Below are 17,343 nucleotides of genomic sequence, written 5' to 3'. Positions count from 1 at the left end.
TTCAGAATTATAACATACACAGAATTATAACATAACAAAACATTATGACCACTGCAGGCGAAGTGAATAACATTGGTTATCTTGTTACAATGGCACCTGTCAAGGGGTGGGATATATTAGGCAGCAAGTGAACAGGCAGTTCATGAAGTTGATGTGTTGGATGCAGGAGAAATGGGCAGGAGTAAAGACCTGAGCGACTTTGACAAGGGGCAAATTGTTATAGCCAAACGACTGGGTCAGAGCATCTCTGAAACGGCAAAGCTTGTGGGGTGCTCCCGGTCAGCAGTGGTGAGTACCTACCGACAGTGGTCCGAGGAGGGACAAACCACAAACCGGCGACAGAGGGGCGCCCAAGGCTCATCGATGCGCGAGGGCAACGAAGGCTATCCCGTCTGGTCCAAACCGACAGAAGGTCGACTGTGGCACAAGTCACAGAAAATGTTAATGCTGGTCACGGGAGGAATGTGTCACAGTACACAGTGCATCGCACCCTGCTGCGTATGGGGCTGCACACAGAGGACCAACAGCATATTAGGCATAAGGTCATAATGTTTTGGCTCATCAGGTCATAATATTTTGGCTAATCGGTGTATTTTATGTTTTCACCAATGTTAAACCATCTTTCTTTAGTCAGGCTTAGCAATTCCTCAAAGCTACTTCCCCATAAACTATATCTGTTAAAAAAGAAAATGGGCAAAAAACTAAAATCAGCAGAATTGGGAGGAAATAGATGCGATTAGTGATCATTCCCTTTCTCCTGTTGAATTCTGAGGGGCCTTACAATGAGAATCACTCTGGTGAACAAGGAGCTATTAAACACACATTAAAACTAAGTTGTACATTGTACAAAATCGTGTGAATATTTTGTCCTTCATATTGCAGCCATTATTAAATCTATTGCCCACATGATGGGAACAGATAGAGTGGATGCACAATGCTTTACCCAGAGTAGGGGAATCAGGAACTAGAGGACATGGGTTCAAGGTGAGAGGGGAAGGATTTAATACAAACCTGAGGGACAACTTTTTCCACACAGAGGGTGGTGGGTGTATAGAACAAGCTGCCAGAGGAGGTAGTTGGGGCAGATACAATAACAGCATTTAAGAGACATTTCAACAAGGTACCTGGTAGGAAAGGTTTAGAGGGATGTATGTGGGACTAGTATAGATTGGGCACCTTGGTCGGTGTGGGCAAGTTGAACTGATGGGCCTGTTTCGCTGCTGAATGACTATTATTTTGCATTGGTTAAGAGCTGCACCTGATTCTTAGATTCAAGTAATTGAATTTTAGTCTGAGATGACTCCTGCCTTATGTCGCCACCCCACTAAAATTAATCGGGCCTAAAATTTGGAGTTCAGTTTCCAAATGTCTGAATTGCACCAACTCTCCTCTCATGAGCTGTTTCTAGAAATCCTATGCTGTCACTGAGATTTCAGTCACCAATCCAATACTTTCAGATTGGGACTGAACATCTAATGTACAGTCTGGGGAAGGGTCCCGACCCAAAACCTCAAAGGTCCATTTCCCTCCACAGATGCTGCCTGATCTGCTGAATTTCTCCAGCACTTTTTGTTTTGCTCAAAATTCCAGCACCCGAGGGAACTCCATAAATTCATATTGTTTTTCATGTTAAACACAAAACATACAATAGTCTGAAGAAGGGTCTCGACCCGAAACGTCGCCCATACCTTCTCTCCCGAGATGCTGCCTGACCTGCTGAGTTACTCCAGCATTTTGTTCCTTGTGCCTCCTTTTAAACTTTGCGTCTCTCACCATCATCTTTGACATTTTCGTGGGGGGGGGGTGGGGGGTAAAAGGTTTAAACTTGAAGGGAGCGTGGCACAAGTGTGGGTTTTGTGTGTCCTCTTCTTACGAACATTACACTGCAAGGGCCAGGAAGCGAGCGGGCAAGATCATCTCTGACCCCTCTCACCCTGACCACAATCTCTTTGAAGCACTTCCCTCTGGAAGTCGACTCCGGACTGTCAAAGCAGCCACAGCCAGACATAAAAACAGCTTTTTTTCCACGAGTGATAGTTCCACTCAACAACCAAAGTCTGTAGTCTCTTTTTTGCTCTGGTTTATTTTCACCCACACGTTTAGACCGTAATGTTGTATCCTTATTGTTTTGATGTGGTTATGCTTTATTCTTAATTGTTAACAGTATGTTTGTGTTTTTATTTGTGAGCGGAGCACCCAGGCACATTCCTTGTATATGCACATACTTGGCCAATAAACTTATTCATTAATTAATTCATTCATTCTTACCTGCCGGCATTGACAAGTGCACCTTTTGTTCCAGTGGAGGAAGGTCACGAGGGTCTGACGCAGTTCCTGATGAATGAAGTGATCAAACTGCAGCAGCAGACCAAGGCAAAGGAGGTGTCGCGCTGTGACCTGCAGGTTAAGATGAAACAACTGGAGGATGAGAAGAAACAGCTGAAGCTGGTGAACCAGGAGCTTCACACGTTCCAAGAACGTTACAACAAGATGAAAGAAGAGAGGAACAACTACAACGACGAGCTTATGAAAGTCAAAGATGACAATTATAATTTGGCCATGAGGTATGCCCAGCTGAGTGAAGAGAAGAACATGGCGGTGATGAGAAGCCGAGACCTGCAACTCCAGGTAACACTACACTCTGGGTGGAAAGTTCAACCCCTCCAGTTATTCACTGTTGATGGGAAATGTTTCTTAAACATTGTGATAGTACCTGCCTCAACTACCCACTCCGGCAGCTCGTTCCATATACCTCCCACACTTTGAGTAAAAATAAAAGTTGCCCCTCAGGTTCCTATTAAATCTTTCCCCTCTTCCCTTAAACCCATGTCCTCTGGTTCTCGATTTCCACTACCCCGAGTGAAAGAGTTTGGGCGTAGATTCACACAGCATGGAAACGGGCCCTTCAGCACAACTCATCCATGCTGAGCAAGATGCCCCTTGTAAGCTAGTCCCTTTTACCCGTGTTTGGCCAACATCTCCCTAAACCTTTCCTATCCATGTACCTGTCCAATGTTTTTTACAGGTTGTTATTCTACCAGCCTCCACTACCTCCTCTGGCAGCACGATCTTTTTACCCACCATTCGCTGAGTTAATGGACACAAAATGCTGGAGTAATTCAGCGGTTCATGTAGCATCTCTGGAGGACAAGGATGGGTTCTGACCCGAAACGTCACCGATCCATGTTCTCCAGAGATGCTGCCTGACCTGCTGAGTTACTCCAGCACTTTGTGTTCTTTTGTGTAAACCAGCATCTGCAGTTCCTTATTTCTATCCTCTGAATGAAACTCTCTGTAAAAATTAACCCCTCCAGTCACTGATTGTCGACGGGAAAAATTCACTTGGCGCCCAGAGTTTGCTTCCAGAACAAACTCTTTGTTACGAATTGGCCCACTTGGGAGTCTTGTGTGCAAGGGTGGATGCTCTGTCCTCGGCAGATATTCAGACGCAAAGCGAACATTACTTTTATACTATCCCTTCATTACATTTCCTGGAGTCTGTGGAGTGGTTGCTCGGCAGCACTGAGACATGGGCTCACTTAAGGTCACGTTTACTTGTAACTGGTCACTGAGAGTAGTATAATCCGATCTCAGCCAACTTTCAGTGTGGCCCAGAGTTGCCAACTGTTCCGTATTAGCCCGGACATCCCGTATTTTGGGCTAAATTAGTTTGTCTCGTACGGGACCGCCTTTGTCCTGTATTAGTAGGGTTGCCAACTTCCTCACTCCCAAATAAGGGACAAAGGGTGACGTCGCCACCCCGCGCCCCACGTGACCTCAAAGGGTGACGTCACCGCCCCACGTGAACTCAAAGGGTGACGTCACCGCCCCACGCCCCACGTGACCTCAAAGGGTGATGTCACCGCCCCGCGCCCCACGTGACCTCAAAGGGTGACGTCATCGCCCCGCGCCCCACGTGACCTCAAAGGGTGACGTCTCCGCCCCGCGCCCCACGTGACCTCACCCAGCCAGCGGCCACGTGCTCCCGCTCCACCAATGGCGGCCGCCATTGATGGAGCGGGAGCGCGTGGCTGCTGGCTGGGTGAGGTCACGTGGGGCGCGGGGCGGTGATGTCACCCTTTGTCCCGTAATTGGGAGTGAGGAAGTTGGCACCCCTGGTGTGGCCCCTTGGACCATTTTACAACCTGCCCAATGTCTGCTTTAACCCATTGTCTGACTCGACCCACTGTGTCTCTTTACCCTGACTGATAGAAATCATTAGACCTCCACCAATGGGCCGGCACAATGATGCAGCTGGTAGAGCCTCCTGTCTCACAGCGGCAGAGACGTGGGTTCGATCCTCACCTTCGGCGATGTCTGCATGGAGTTTGCACCTTCTCCCTGTGATCTTGTGGGTTTCCTTCGGGTGCTCCGGTTTTCCCCCCACATCCCAAAGACGCATGGGTTTGTAGGTTAATCAGCTTCTGTAAATTGCCTCCCTTAATTGCCACCCTTGAGAAGGTCATATTGAGTCATCGTTTTGAATTGCTGCAGTCCTGCATGTGAAGGTACAGGAACAGGCCCATCGGCCCACCATTGTCTTGGCCCACTGGCATCCATTAAGTGAGGCAGTTCTCTTCCCCTCTTCAACGGGGGTTCTGTGAGACGCTCCCTCTCTGTTTCCCCTCGGTGATTCCTGCTGCTGTTCATCCACGTTCATGGTTCCCGCTTCTGTAGTTACTCGTGTCTCCATCTTACTGAGTTTGTTACAACTTGCTGAGAGAAAGACTCCATCAGTGGCACTAAACCTTCAGCCATTGTACCAACAATTTTTTACCAACAGTGGACGGACACTGATCTGTCGACTGCTAACTCTTTCCGATGAAATGCTCACATTAATCTAGTAGCCACTAGCTGTAACGCATTAACCACTGACACAAATCTGTTAATGCTAACTTTAATCACTTTGTTACTAATACCGATTCATCAACCACTGACATTGATCTATTAACAGCCAATACCATTCTATCAACTGTCGACAGTGATACATCTGTCACCATGGTTAACCCATCAGTAGCTAAATTAATCCGTGGTTAAAATTAATCCATTAACTGATAACATGCATCTGTTAATAGCTAATATTAATCCATTGATTGCCAGCATTCGTCATTAACATATATATCTTCACTGGTGTGATCCATCAGCCACTTACATTGATACTAATATTGATCCCGCGATGCTAACACTGATCTGTTAACCAAAACATTGATTTATTAACTTCTAACGTTCATCCATGAGCTGCTGCCAACACTGATTTATTAACTGTTAACACTGGTCCGTGAACTACTAAGATTAATACATTAATCGTTGACTCTGATCCATTAACCACCAAGGCTGATCTGTCAACTGTTAATATTCACCAATTAATCATTCACATTAATATATCAAACACTGCCTCATTGATCTTTTGGTACATGTTGTACAGCCACCACCACAGATAGCCTATTTTTTTTCTCCAGTGTACAAGTACCAGGGGAAAAAAACACAGAATTATATTCAGAGCCTCGTGTTTTGTTGGAATAATTAAGATAATCAGGTCTAATAAGAAGACTCATTATGATAACTAATTGATCAAGATCCTACAGGGAAGGAGCACCTCACTGTTCGATGTCGGCGGCATACAAAATGTCCATGAAGTCAACCATTCAGAATATGAATCTAACATTAGCATCACATTATTCAAGTCATGAACAGTGGCATTTCAGAAATGAAAGTTTCATGATTCCAACTTCAAGGAATCCAATCTGTTCTGCAAGTTATTTGATTGACTGTGTCTACCTGGATGCTTGCAACCTTTTGATCCTATTTCCAGTCAGGTATTCATGCAGTTATTTTTCAAAGAACTAATCAACTTCTGATGGGGCTTGCTTGCAAATATTTACACTCTCCATGGAAAAAAATAAAGATTTTTAAAAATCTAATAATTGGAAATGCTGGGGCATGTTGATTTTGAACTGGTGCCCTGGAGTTCTGCACCCGCTGTTTAAACTAAATTGCTTGTATTTTCATTATTCATTTCTCTCAGCATTGTAAAGATCTGAATAACATACCAATCGGTTTTCTTTTCTTCAATGAATTAGGTAGAATCTGTATGAATTAAGTATCTCTTTATAATTTAATGATCATGGCAATTTTTTTTTTAAATGAGGGCACTCAAAACTTCACACTTTGTTCCACATAAGACTGAGCACAGGGTTAAAATAATAGGTTTCATTTTATCATCAAATAATTTACAAAAGCCTCTTAGTGCTTGATTAGCCTGCTTGATAAGAGCTTTGCCTTAATTGGATCCTTTCAGAGAAGGGTAGGGATTCACTTATAAAGCATTTCCTCCATATTGCTTTGTGAATGTTACACATCGAATGAGTTGTGTAAGAAGGAACTGCAGATGCTAGTTTAAACCGCAGCTGGACACAAAAAGCTGGAGTAACTCAGTATCTCTGGAGATAAGGAATGGGCGACGTTTTGTCGCCTGCCTGTCCCGCTGAGTTACTCCAGTTTTTTGTGTCTATCTGCGGTTTAAACCAGCATCTGTGATGTCCAATGTGGTCTTCACTTTGGCCGGTGAGATCGGAGTATGATATCTGGTGAACAAACCTCCGCTCTTTCCTTTTCAATTTGTCGTTGTATTTTACTAATGTATTGGAGGAACTCAAAAAATGTATAATGGGAGCGGCTGCAATCTATTCACCCCCATACCAAGACTATACTTGTCTGTGCCCTGTGCCCACCTTTATTGTTCCAACTGCATTTAGTCCAAGGCGAGACTATAATCCAATAATAAACCCCAATCTATGGGAAGCGCTGCCTCAAAAGGGAAACCATTACCATCAAACACCCACACAACCCAGGCCACGCTGTCATCTGACTCCTATCTTTGGGAAGAAGGAGGTACAGGAGCCTGAAAACAGTAACCTCCAGGTTTAAGAGTAGCTTCTTCCCAGCGACCATCAGGCTCTTCAACGGTGCACAACGTTAACCTCAGCTACTATGATTTCACTGTCCCTTGGTACGTGTGACAATAATACACCTAATCCTAACAACTCTGGAAATAGGAGCAGCAGGAAGCCTAAAACAACCACTTCAGACTGCGCTGCCATTCAATAAGATCATCGGACTTCAGACTTTGACCGCAGGTCCAGTTCCTGCCCTTGATTTCCAAAGATCGTCTCTCTTGGTCTTAAAGATATTCGAAGAGCAGCCTCTTTTCTGGGCAGAAGATTCAAACAGCCATGGCCTCTGGGTGAAGAAGCTCTTCATCTTCTTAAACAGGCAATGCTGCATTTTGAAGCTGTCCTCCTCTTGCAGGTTCTCGAGCCAGTGTTGTTTCAAATCACTCATTGCAAAATGGAGCATGACTCTCGTGTTATCATATCTCCCATTAAAGTGCGAGTTAGCTTGCACATCTCAGTCTACAATTCACCTGTCATTCCTTTGCCCATCACTTGACCTGGACCCCCCCCCCCAGGACATGGTGGCTTACATTACCAGCAAATGTCTTCCACTGTCACTCATGAATAATATGGACTGAGATTCCTCACCACTAATCATTAACGCAGACAATGGATTTTCAATTTATCCCTCTAAATCCAGGCAAATGTCATTTTGTTAATAGACCCATGAGGCCAAAAAGGTCTCAGACATGAAATTTCTCACAGCTAATACTGGGCATGTACTTCAAATTTTCTTTCCATGCTCGTGTGTGAAACGAAAGAGCACTACTTTTGTCGACTCTAACCCTAAACTACTTACAGCCAATGAAATATTTTTGAGGTGCAATCACTGCCATATAACGGAGGATATGGCAGCCAATTTGCGTACAAAAAAACATACATAATAACTTTGTATAATTTTATTTTGTACAAAATAATTTGTGTACCAGTCCTTTGGCCTGCAATGTCTGTGCCGAATATGATACCAACACCAACTTTTATCTGCCTGCACATGATCCATATCCTCCATTCCCTGCATCTCCTTGTTACTATCCAAAAGTGTCTTAAATGCCACTATCGTATCTGCCTCCTCCACCACCCCTGCCACCAGCCTCTGCATAAAAAAATATTTGTCCCGGCGGATTTCCTTTAAATGTTGCCCCTCTCATCTTAAAGCTAAGTTATGAAATGGCAATTAATTTCCGATGTAATTTCTTGAAACCACGTAGCCATTAGAATCTTGCACAAGATCATTCTTCAAATGCAAGGCTTGGCAATGTGTGTTGCCCAACCTTTCAGTTAAACGGAGGCCTGTCTCGCTCAGTAATTGCCTGACAGTGTTCCAGTGATCAGAAACGGAACCAAATTAGCCTCTCAGACACATTAACAGACAGAGAAAGGCACAAAAATGCTGGAGTAACTCAACGGCTCAGGCAGCATCCCTGGAGAACATGGACAGGTGACATTTCAGGTCGGGACCCTTCCTCAGACTGAGCATCACAATTTCAGAGACCTTGGTTCAATCCTGACTTTGGCTGTTACCTAGTGGTTTATTTGCAGACAAAAACACGACAATATGCAGATATCAGTTCATGCAATGCTTTTGTACATCAATCTACAGTCAAATCTATAATACAGAAATAAGAAGCACCAGACAGTCCTCCTTCCCTCCCCCTCCCCTCCTTTTAAACTTTAAAACGTGAATAACTTAAAAAATATAACACTGATTTCAAAGAAACTACTTGCATTATCACTAAAGTGACAATGGTGAATAAGGTGGGCCTAAAATTGTTGCGCTATCGTGTACCGTTTTGGCTGAAGTTCAGTCACAAACAAGATACCAAACGAGAGTTTTAGTATATAGATAACAGCAATAACGCACGCATCCTCTTTAACACCTTTGATAAGCTAACAGATCCACCAGGAACTCCTCTCTACCAGCAAATGCAATGAGTTTGCATCCTTCTTTAATAATAAAATAGAAGGCATTAGCTCCTCTGTCAGGCTCAAAAAACATGTCACCTGTACTCCCAGATAAGGATAAGATAACAACTGTGACTCAATTTAACACCATTGACTACAAGACTCTAGATGAAATCATGTCTCATCTTAAACCATCTACCTGTTCCCTTGATGTTCTACCCACGAGCTTTTTTTAAAACATTTTCAGCTGCTTGGCGAGTGAATTAATACAAATAATCAACAATTCCCTTCTTTCAGGAAATTTCCTAGAAACTCTAAAAACTGCAGTTATTAAGCCTCTAATAAAAAAGAGTAGCCTAGACCCATTATTACTCAACAATTACAGACCCATATCAAACTTACCCTTTATAGGTCAAATAATTGAAAAAGCTGTCCACCAACAACTTAGCAACTATTTGACCTTAAATGACCTCTTTGACAACTTTCAATCAGGCTTTTGCCCCTTTTGCACTGAAACGGCCTTGATCGAGGTCTTAAATGGCATCCGTTTAAATGACTCCGGAAAATTTTCAGTTTTAGTACTTCTTGATCTTAGTGCTTCCTTTGACCCTGTAGACCACAACATTTTAGTAAACAGACTAGAAAATTGGTTTGGACTTTCGGGTACTGTCTTAAATTGGTTTAGATCCTTCCTACAGGCCAGAAACTATTATGTCTCCATTGACAACTTTGTATCTGATCAAGTTAAAATGACATGTGGAGTTCCCCAAGGATCAACCCTTGGCCCTCTTTTATTCAATCTCTACATGCTTCCATTAGGCCACATCTTAAAAAAACAACAAAATTACCTACCATAACTATGCAGATGACACTCAAATTTACATAGCCCTCTCTCCAAATGACTATAGTCCCACCGATAGTCTCCATCGATGCATTGAACAGATAAACAGCTGGATGAGACACAATTTTCTCCAGCTAAACAAAGATAAAACCAAGATAATTGTCTTTGGTGCACATGACAAAAGATGGATAGTCAGTGCCCACATTGATTCTCTCTCTCTTCAGACTAAAAACCAGGTCAGAAATCTTGGTGTAATTCTAGACTCTGATCTAAACTTCAACAGCCACATAAACTCAATAACTAAATCAGCCTACTATCACCTGACAAACATTGCAAGAGTTAGAGGTTTCATGTGTAAACAAGACCTTGAAAAGCTCATCCATGCATTTATTTAGAATCAGCTTGATTATTGTAATGGTCTTCTGACGGGCCCATCTAAAGGGGCTGTTCGCAAGTTGCAGCTTTGTCCAAAACGCTGCTGCTGAAGTCTTAACAAAAGCTAAAACATTTGAGCACATTACACCAATTCTCAGATCTCTACATTGGCTCCCAGTCAGTCAGAGAATCGAATTCAAAGTGCTCCTAATTGTCCACAAAGCACTAAATGGTCTTGGACCAAAATACATATCAGACCTTCTCTCACCTTACATTCCAGCTAGGCCCCTTATGTCAGCTGGGACCAGTCTATTAAACACTCCAAGAGTAAAAACAAATCACGGTAAATCAGCCTTTAGTCACTCTGCAGCGTGCATCTGGAATAAACCTCCCGAAGAACTCAAACAGGCCCAAACTCTAAATATATTTAAATCTAGGCTTGAAACCTACATGTCCTGCAGTGTCTTGATTCTTGCTACTCTATATATCTTATTTTTGGTCTATTCTTATTACTTTTTATATTTTATTACTTTTTATCTAATTTTATTACTCTTATTGTACGCTCGTGTGCCAGACGACGCTAGTTCGCTGTTGGCTTCTGTCATCGTCCAGCATGTTGACAGAAATGGGCGCCCAACGCGTCACAGAGTGCAACGTGTCGCCTATTCCGGGGCATCGCCATGAGGAGGCTTCTGTCATGATCCCCCATTACTCTATTAATCTTACTTATAACTATTATTTATTTATCTTATTACTCTTATTATTTGTATTTTCCTACCTTTTCTCCTTGTTCTGTATTTTTATGCTCTGTGTAAAGCACTTTGAATTGCCATTGCTGTATGGAATGTGCTATATAAATAAACTTGCCTTGCGTACTATCACAAAAAAAGCACTGAGACTGCCTACGTGCAGTTTGAACATCATTTCTGAGACATGAGTCTCCATTGGGTGCTTAGAGTTCTTTCCATATCCTAAAGATATACTGGCGACCACTGTAAATAACCTCGCAGCCTCTGTTAAACGTGAGTGGACCGGAATGCAAGAGAAACTAAATTGCAGGGCAACAGGGTAGTCAGTCATACAGCGTTGAAACAGGCCCTTTGGCTCAAATTGCCCACACCAGCCAACATGCCCCATCTACACTAGTCCCACCTGCCTGCGTTTGGCCCATATCCCTCTAAACATCCTATTCTTGTTCCTGTCTAATTGTTTCTTAAACATTGTGAAATTACCCACCTCAACTACCTCCTCCAGCAGCTTGTTCCATGTACCTACCACCCTTTGTATTAAAAAAAGTTGTCCCTCAGGTTTCTATGAGAAAGAGGGAGGAGGGAAAGAGGAGTGAGAGAAGTGGGGAGGGGGTGGGAGAGATGGTGGGGGTGAGTTTATGAAGGGTTTACTGCTACTGGGAGCACAGATCTCGAGGGCATAAACTAAAAATTAAATCAAAGCTGTTCAGCGATGATGTGAGGGAGTACTTTTATTTTATCTGCAAACAGATTTGGAGATGAGGATTCAGCTGAAATTTTTACACTTAACGTTGATAGATTGTTATTAGGCCAGGTTGCTCAAGCATGTTGAATTAAGTTGAATTGATTGAGTTAATTCACCCGTCAGGTCATTGTATAAGGTCAACGGCTGACTAACATAACCTGCTCAAATCTTCCTTCCTGTGATGCTGGTTAAAAATTCTATTATGTAGCCGCTAAATGGAAGAAACACTCCAAGCCTTTCATCAATAGGTCTGCTTACTTCCAGAGCATGGAAACAAGCACTTCAGCCCACTGAGTCCACGCCGACCATCGATCGCCCGTTCACACGCGTTCTATGTTATCCCACCTTCGCATCCACTCCCTACGCACTAGGGGCAATTTACAGAGGGCCAATTAACTTACAAACCCACACGTCTTTGGAATGTGGGAGGAAAGCGGAGAACTCTCTGGAAACCCAAGTGATGACAGGGCGAACGTGCAAACTCCACACAGACAGCAGCTGAGGTCAGGTTTGAACCCGGGTCTCTGGCGCTGTGTGGCAGCTGCTCTACCAGCTGTGTCACTGCACCACCATTTCAATGTGTTATCGCGTAGTACGCTGGCTTCATTATCACTGGGTCATAGTCTGTGAGTTTATTATTCAGTGCCACAGTGAAAGTACTTTCAACAGAGGGACTGAAATATTTCAAGGCAACGATTCAGCGTGAACTTCCATGGGGCATTTAGCGACGAACAATAAATGCTCGTCTTGAAAATAACATCCATTGAATGTTCAATGAATCAAAAAATCATTTTACCACAAAAGGCCAAAACTGAAAATACTGTATCATTTGAAAGTGTCTTAAGTACTTGAACAACCAGCTTTGCAGTATTAGAAATTAGAGTGGACGTGGATTGATGTCGGATGATTTGTGCTTGGATTCCATTTAAAGTTTACGAAGAATCGTGACCATTTTTTTTGTCTTTCTTGCATTAAATTGCTACAGATCGATCAGTTAAAACACAGATTAAACAAGGTGGAGGAAGAATGCAAATTGGAACGTAACCAATCCCTCAAACTGAAGAATGACATTGAGCAGCGGCCAAGGAAAGAGCAGATGCTGGAATTGGAACGAGAGAATGAAATGTTAAAGACGACAGTCCAGGAACTACAATCGGTCATCCAGGTAACCACACTCAACATTAACACGAAAGATTTCTACTGCATGTAAAGGGTTACAAAATGAACAAATTATCAATTCCATTTGCAACTTGTTGCAGATGACGAACATTATCACTGGCTTGTTAAACCACAGGGCATCCATTTTTAAGTAAGCATGGTAGCATTTAAATATTCCTTCTCCAGCTTGTTCCCTCTCTAATGCCCGCGATATCCAGATATTCATGTGATGGGAGCAGAATTAGGCCATTCGGCCCATCAAGTCTACTCTATCATTCAATCATAGCTGATCTATCTCTCCCTCCTTCCCCATTCTCCTGCCTTCTACCCATTACCCCATTACCCATGACACCCTCGCTAATCAAGAAGTATTGATTATTGATATCCACAGATCTACAAACTCTTAGTTGCACTAAGGGACTTCAGGCTTTTATTTTGCACTAATATGATTTTTTTGTTAATTTATTGATCTTTTCTTGTGTTATCTGTGTGTTTTGTTGACAGGACTTTTAAACTGCTGTTAGCATGAATTTCATTATTCTGTTTAACACTCTTGACTTGATTTTTTTTGATGGTAAACAAAACAGTCATATCTGTGTTACAACCCTTCTGTCAGTATTCCCTGGAACACTTTCATACTTTTGTCAACTTCTCCTTGATAGCACATCACAAAAAATTATCTCCCCCCCCCCCCCCCCCACACATTCTCCACTAATGGTGTATGGTTCAGATTTCTTCGCTGGTAAGGACCTCTTAAGAAAGATTTTATAGTCATTGACAATGACGTTAAACGTAATAGTTTTGTGCTAGTTGGCAGAATCACAACCATCCATAGCACATATTGCTGGGGTTTATTGCTGAATACTGTATTACACCAGCATGAGAATGATTTTTATTTTAGGAACCACGTACAAAAAGGTAATTTTTACATTTTAATTTAAAATTTAACTTCACATCTACTTTAATGACATTTCTCCTGGATGAGGAGAAATTGACATTGAGCAGCAGCCAAGGAAAGAGCATAACAGATTCTTATTGGATATTTTCCAAATATCTGCTGACTACCCTTATTTCAGTTACCAGACAGCGAAAGACTTCTTGCGACATCTTTTTTTTCCTGCTTACGAAGCTAGAAGTCTTAAATATGTTGATCACCAATCAATATAAAGCATGGATGTGGGGAGGGTGGGGGGCAGATGTTTCCATCAGTGTGAGAATCAAGGACCAGAGGGCACTGCCTCAGGATAAAAGGATGTACCTTTAGAATGGAGATGAAGAGGAATTTCTGTGGAATTCATTGCCTCAGTCGGTTGTGGAGGCCAAGTCATTGCGTATTTTTTAAGCGGAGATTGATAGGTTCTTGATCATTCAAAGGTTATGGGAAGAAAGCAGGGGAATTGGGTTGAGAGGGAAAAATAGATCAGCCATGATCGAATGGTGGAGCAGACTCGATGGGCCAATAGACAATAGGTGCAGGAGGAGGCCATTCGGCCCTTCGAGCCAGCACCGCCATTCAATGTGATCATGGCTGATCATTCTCAATCAGTACCCCGTTCCTGCCTTCTCCCCATACCCCCTGACTCCGCTATCCTTAAGAGCTCTATCTAGCTCTCTCTTGAATGCATTCAGAGAATTGGCCCCCACTGCCTTCTGAGGCAGGGAATTCCACAGATTCACAACTCTCTGACTGAAAAAGTTTTTCCTGAGGCCATATGGCATTATTCTGCTCCTTTGTTTTATGGTCTTAGCAGGTAGTTTAGAAGAAGCTTTGCCGTCGAATGATATGAAATCTTCAACAACAAGGAGTGCTTGAGGCAAATTGTAAAGTCGCATTGAAGGAGATGTTAAGTCAAGTCAAGTCAAGTCAATTTATTTGTATAGCACATTTAAAAACAACCCACGTTGACCAAAGTGCTGCACATCTGACTAGGAAAAAAAGAAACATACAGTGGCTGGCAGCCAAACACAACGGCGCGGCCATCTTGAACAAAATGTTAATTCAATCACCCACAGTCCAACAATAAAAGCACTAAACAGGCACCCAAATTACCCAAACCCAAAAACCCCCCAAAACACAGTCCAACAATAGAAGCATTAAATAGGCATTCAAATCACACACCCCAAAACCCCCAAAAACACAGTCCAACAATAAAAGCATCAAACAGGCACTCAAACCACCCAACCCCAAAAACACACAAAAAAGAAACATCCATCAAAGAAACATCCATCACAGTGAGTCTCCTCCAGTCCTCTCTCTCCTCACTGTGATGGAAGGCCACAATGTCTTTCCCTTCTCCTGCTGTCCTCGCCCGCGGTCAGGTTGTTGTGGTTGCAGGCCGCACCGGACGGTCCACAGCGGGCCAAGCCCAAGGCGCGTCGCGTCGCAGCCGCTCCCGCAGCCTCCGAAGACGGCCGGCTCCGCTGATGATAAGTCCGATCCGGGGCGGGCGAACACGCTGCTGCTGTTGCTGCACGTCGGGGCGGTCGTGGCACCCGACATTGAAACCCCCGCCCAGCAGAGAAATATCCCGCGGCCATCTTAGGCCGCGCCGGACGGTGAAATGTCCGCGCCCCAAGCCCCGCGATCCGGGGTGGGCGAACACGCTGCCGCTGCCGGAGCTCCCGATGTCGGAATCCACGCGGCCCGAACCTAAGGCAAGTCGCAGCCGCTCCCGCAGCCTCCGAAGTCGGCCGGCTCCGGTGATGGTAAGTCCGATCCACGGACTTGGATGGTAAGTCCGATGGAGGCTGACAGCTCCAGGAGTTGGGCCGATGGTAGGCCGCAGCAGGAACGGAGACACGGCCCAGAAAACAAAGGTCGGGTCTCCGTTCGGAAGGGACACATATTTACAGTGTTAGTTTCCCCCTCCCCCCCACATACACACATAGTACACAAACACAAAACACCACATCACAACTACAACTAAGACAAAAAAAAAACAACAAAAACACAAAGACAAATGGACCGCAGGTGAGCGGCAGCTGCTAGGGCAGTGCCGCCATTTTGCCGCCATTAAGTAGATGTGGGTAGCCCAGGTTAGGCAGATAGTGTCAGATGGAGAGAGAGGGGAGGAGGTCATGTGGAACAGAAATATACGGTCAGACATCAGATGTGATGAATAGCTTCTTGCTGTTCTGTACGTTCTATATTATTCTGAGTGAACTATATTTGCATTACGGAAACAAAATTTCTCCTTATCTGTACAGCATGGAATTCTCTCTGACCTTTCTGAAGTTAAATGATGGGTTTTTTTAGGGTGGCGTATCTAAAACTCCATTCAGAACTGCCCAGCTTAGTTTAAACAAAGCACCATCCACCCATGCTGCTTAACATCACTTTGAAATTCCACTTGAGCAAAAGACAAACTCCAAAAGGAGGAACTCTGCAGATCAGGCAGCATCTGTGGAGGGAGATGGGCAGACAATGATTCGGTAAAACCAGATAAGATTGCTCCCCGGTGTCTAATCGAGGGATATATACACACAGAGAGATAGAGCATGGAAACAGGCCCCACAATGAGCGTCAACCAACTAATCTTACACTAATCTAATCCAACTTTATACTCTCCATATTGTCATCAGTTCGTCCCCCCTGTATTCTACCAGCCACCGACACACAAGGAGAAATGTACCCACTACCCCACATGTCTTCGGCTTGCAGGAGGAAACCCGAGCACCCGGCAGAAACCTATGTGGTCACAGGGAGAACATGCAAACTCCACGCAGGCAACACCCGAGGTCAGGATCGAACCAGGGTCTCTGTCCAAAAATGTTCTCGCCAAAGAATGACATTGTGACTTGTACAGTCGGAATCAAGTCACCCTTCAGCCTTTAGTTTCATCAATAACATGCCCCCCCCCCCTCCCTTGCCTGTGTCTCCTTATTGGTGAAGTGAACAACCACAGTACAGGATTGTCACAGTGATGTCAAGTGTGCATTGCATGGTGTTTGTCCTCACAACAATGTTAACAGCAATGCGAACGCTCACAACAACACTAACAGTCTCCACCAAGGGTAAGGGTACCTTAGGCCAGAGGGTAGCAATGTTACTTTGCATCACTTTGCAAGCTAGAGTCCTTTGCAATCAATTTTCAGACCATCAAAGGTTACAGGGAGAAGGCAGGAAAATGGGGAAAAATAGATCAGACATGATCGAATGGCAGAGCAGACTTGATGGACTGAATGGCCTAATTCTGCTCCTGTGTCTTACGGTCTAAAATGTTGATCAAATTTCTACCTCAGTCCTTCAGATGGTGCAGTGATTGCTAAGACCATGTATTGCTTCCTTCATACTGCACCACAACTATCAGCTTGTATTTAATATCTATATCCCGAGAGACACATTAATGCATCTTTTCATGTATTCAGAATAATCAACTGATACAGAACATGACTCCATTAATAAACATGGCGTGTCGTCTCCTCATTTGTTCTAACGTTTGTCTCAATTTGGAAAAAGTTACAAATTGAACAAGTCATTCCATTATCTAAAAGTTTGAGAGAGAGAGAGAGAGAGAGAGAGAGAGAGAGAGAGAGAGAGAGAGAGAGAGAGAGAGAGAGAGAGAGAGAGAGAGAGAGAGAGAGAGAGAGAGAGAGAAGAGAGAAAAAGAGAGAGAAAGA

General features: G+C 43.7%; 1 protein-coding gene across 1 annotated transcript in view; it reads left to right on the top strand.

Moving 5' to 3' along the window:
• card11 (caspase recruitment domain family, member 11) overlaps window positions 1-17,343 on the top strand; it is a 219,206-nt gene that overhangs the window by 105,214 nt on the left and 96,649 nt on the right. The window contains exons 5-6 of the mRNA XM_078418409.1: window positions 2,303-2,628; window positions 12,551-12,730. Of these exons, the coding sequence (XP_078274535.1) occupies window positions 2,303-2,628; window positions 12,551-12,730 (506 nt within the window). The remainder of the gene's footprint in view (window positions 1-2,302; window positions 2,629-12,550; window positions 12,731-17,343) is intronic.

The sequence above is a fragment of the Rhinoraja longicauda genome, chromosome 21, assembly GCF_053455715.1.
Source record: "Rhinoraja longicauda isolate Sanriku21f chromosome 21, sRhiLon1.1, whole genome shotgun sequence".
In the NCBI taxonomy this organism is placed as follows: Eukaryota; Metazoa; Chordata; class Chondrichthyes; order Rajiformes; family Arhynchobatidae; genus Rhinoraja; species Rhinoraja longicauda.
Note: the sequence above shows the minus strand (reverse complement) of the source record. Positions and strands in the feature narration are given on the sequence as shown.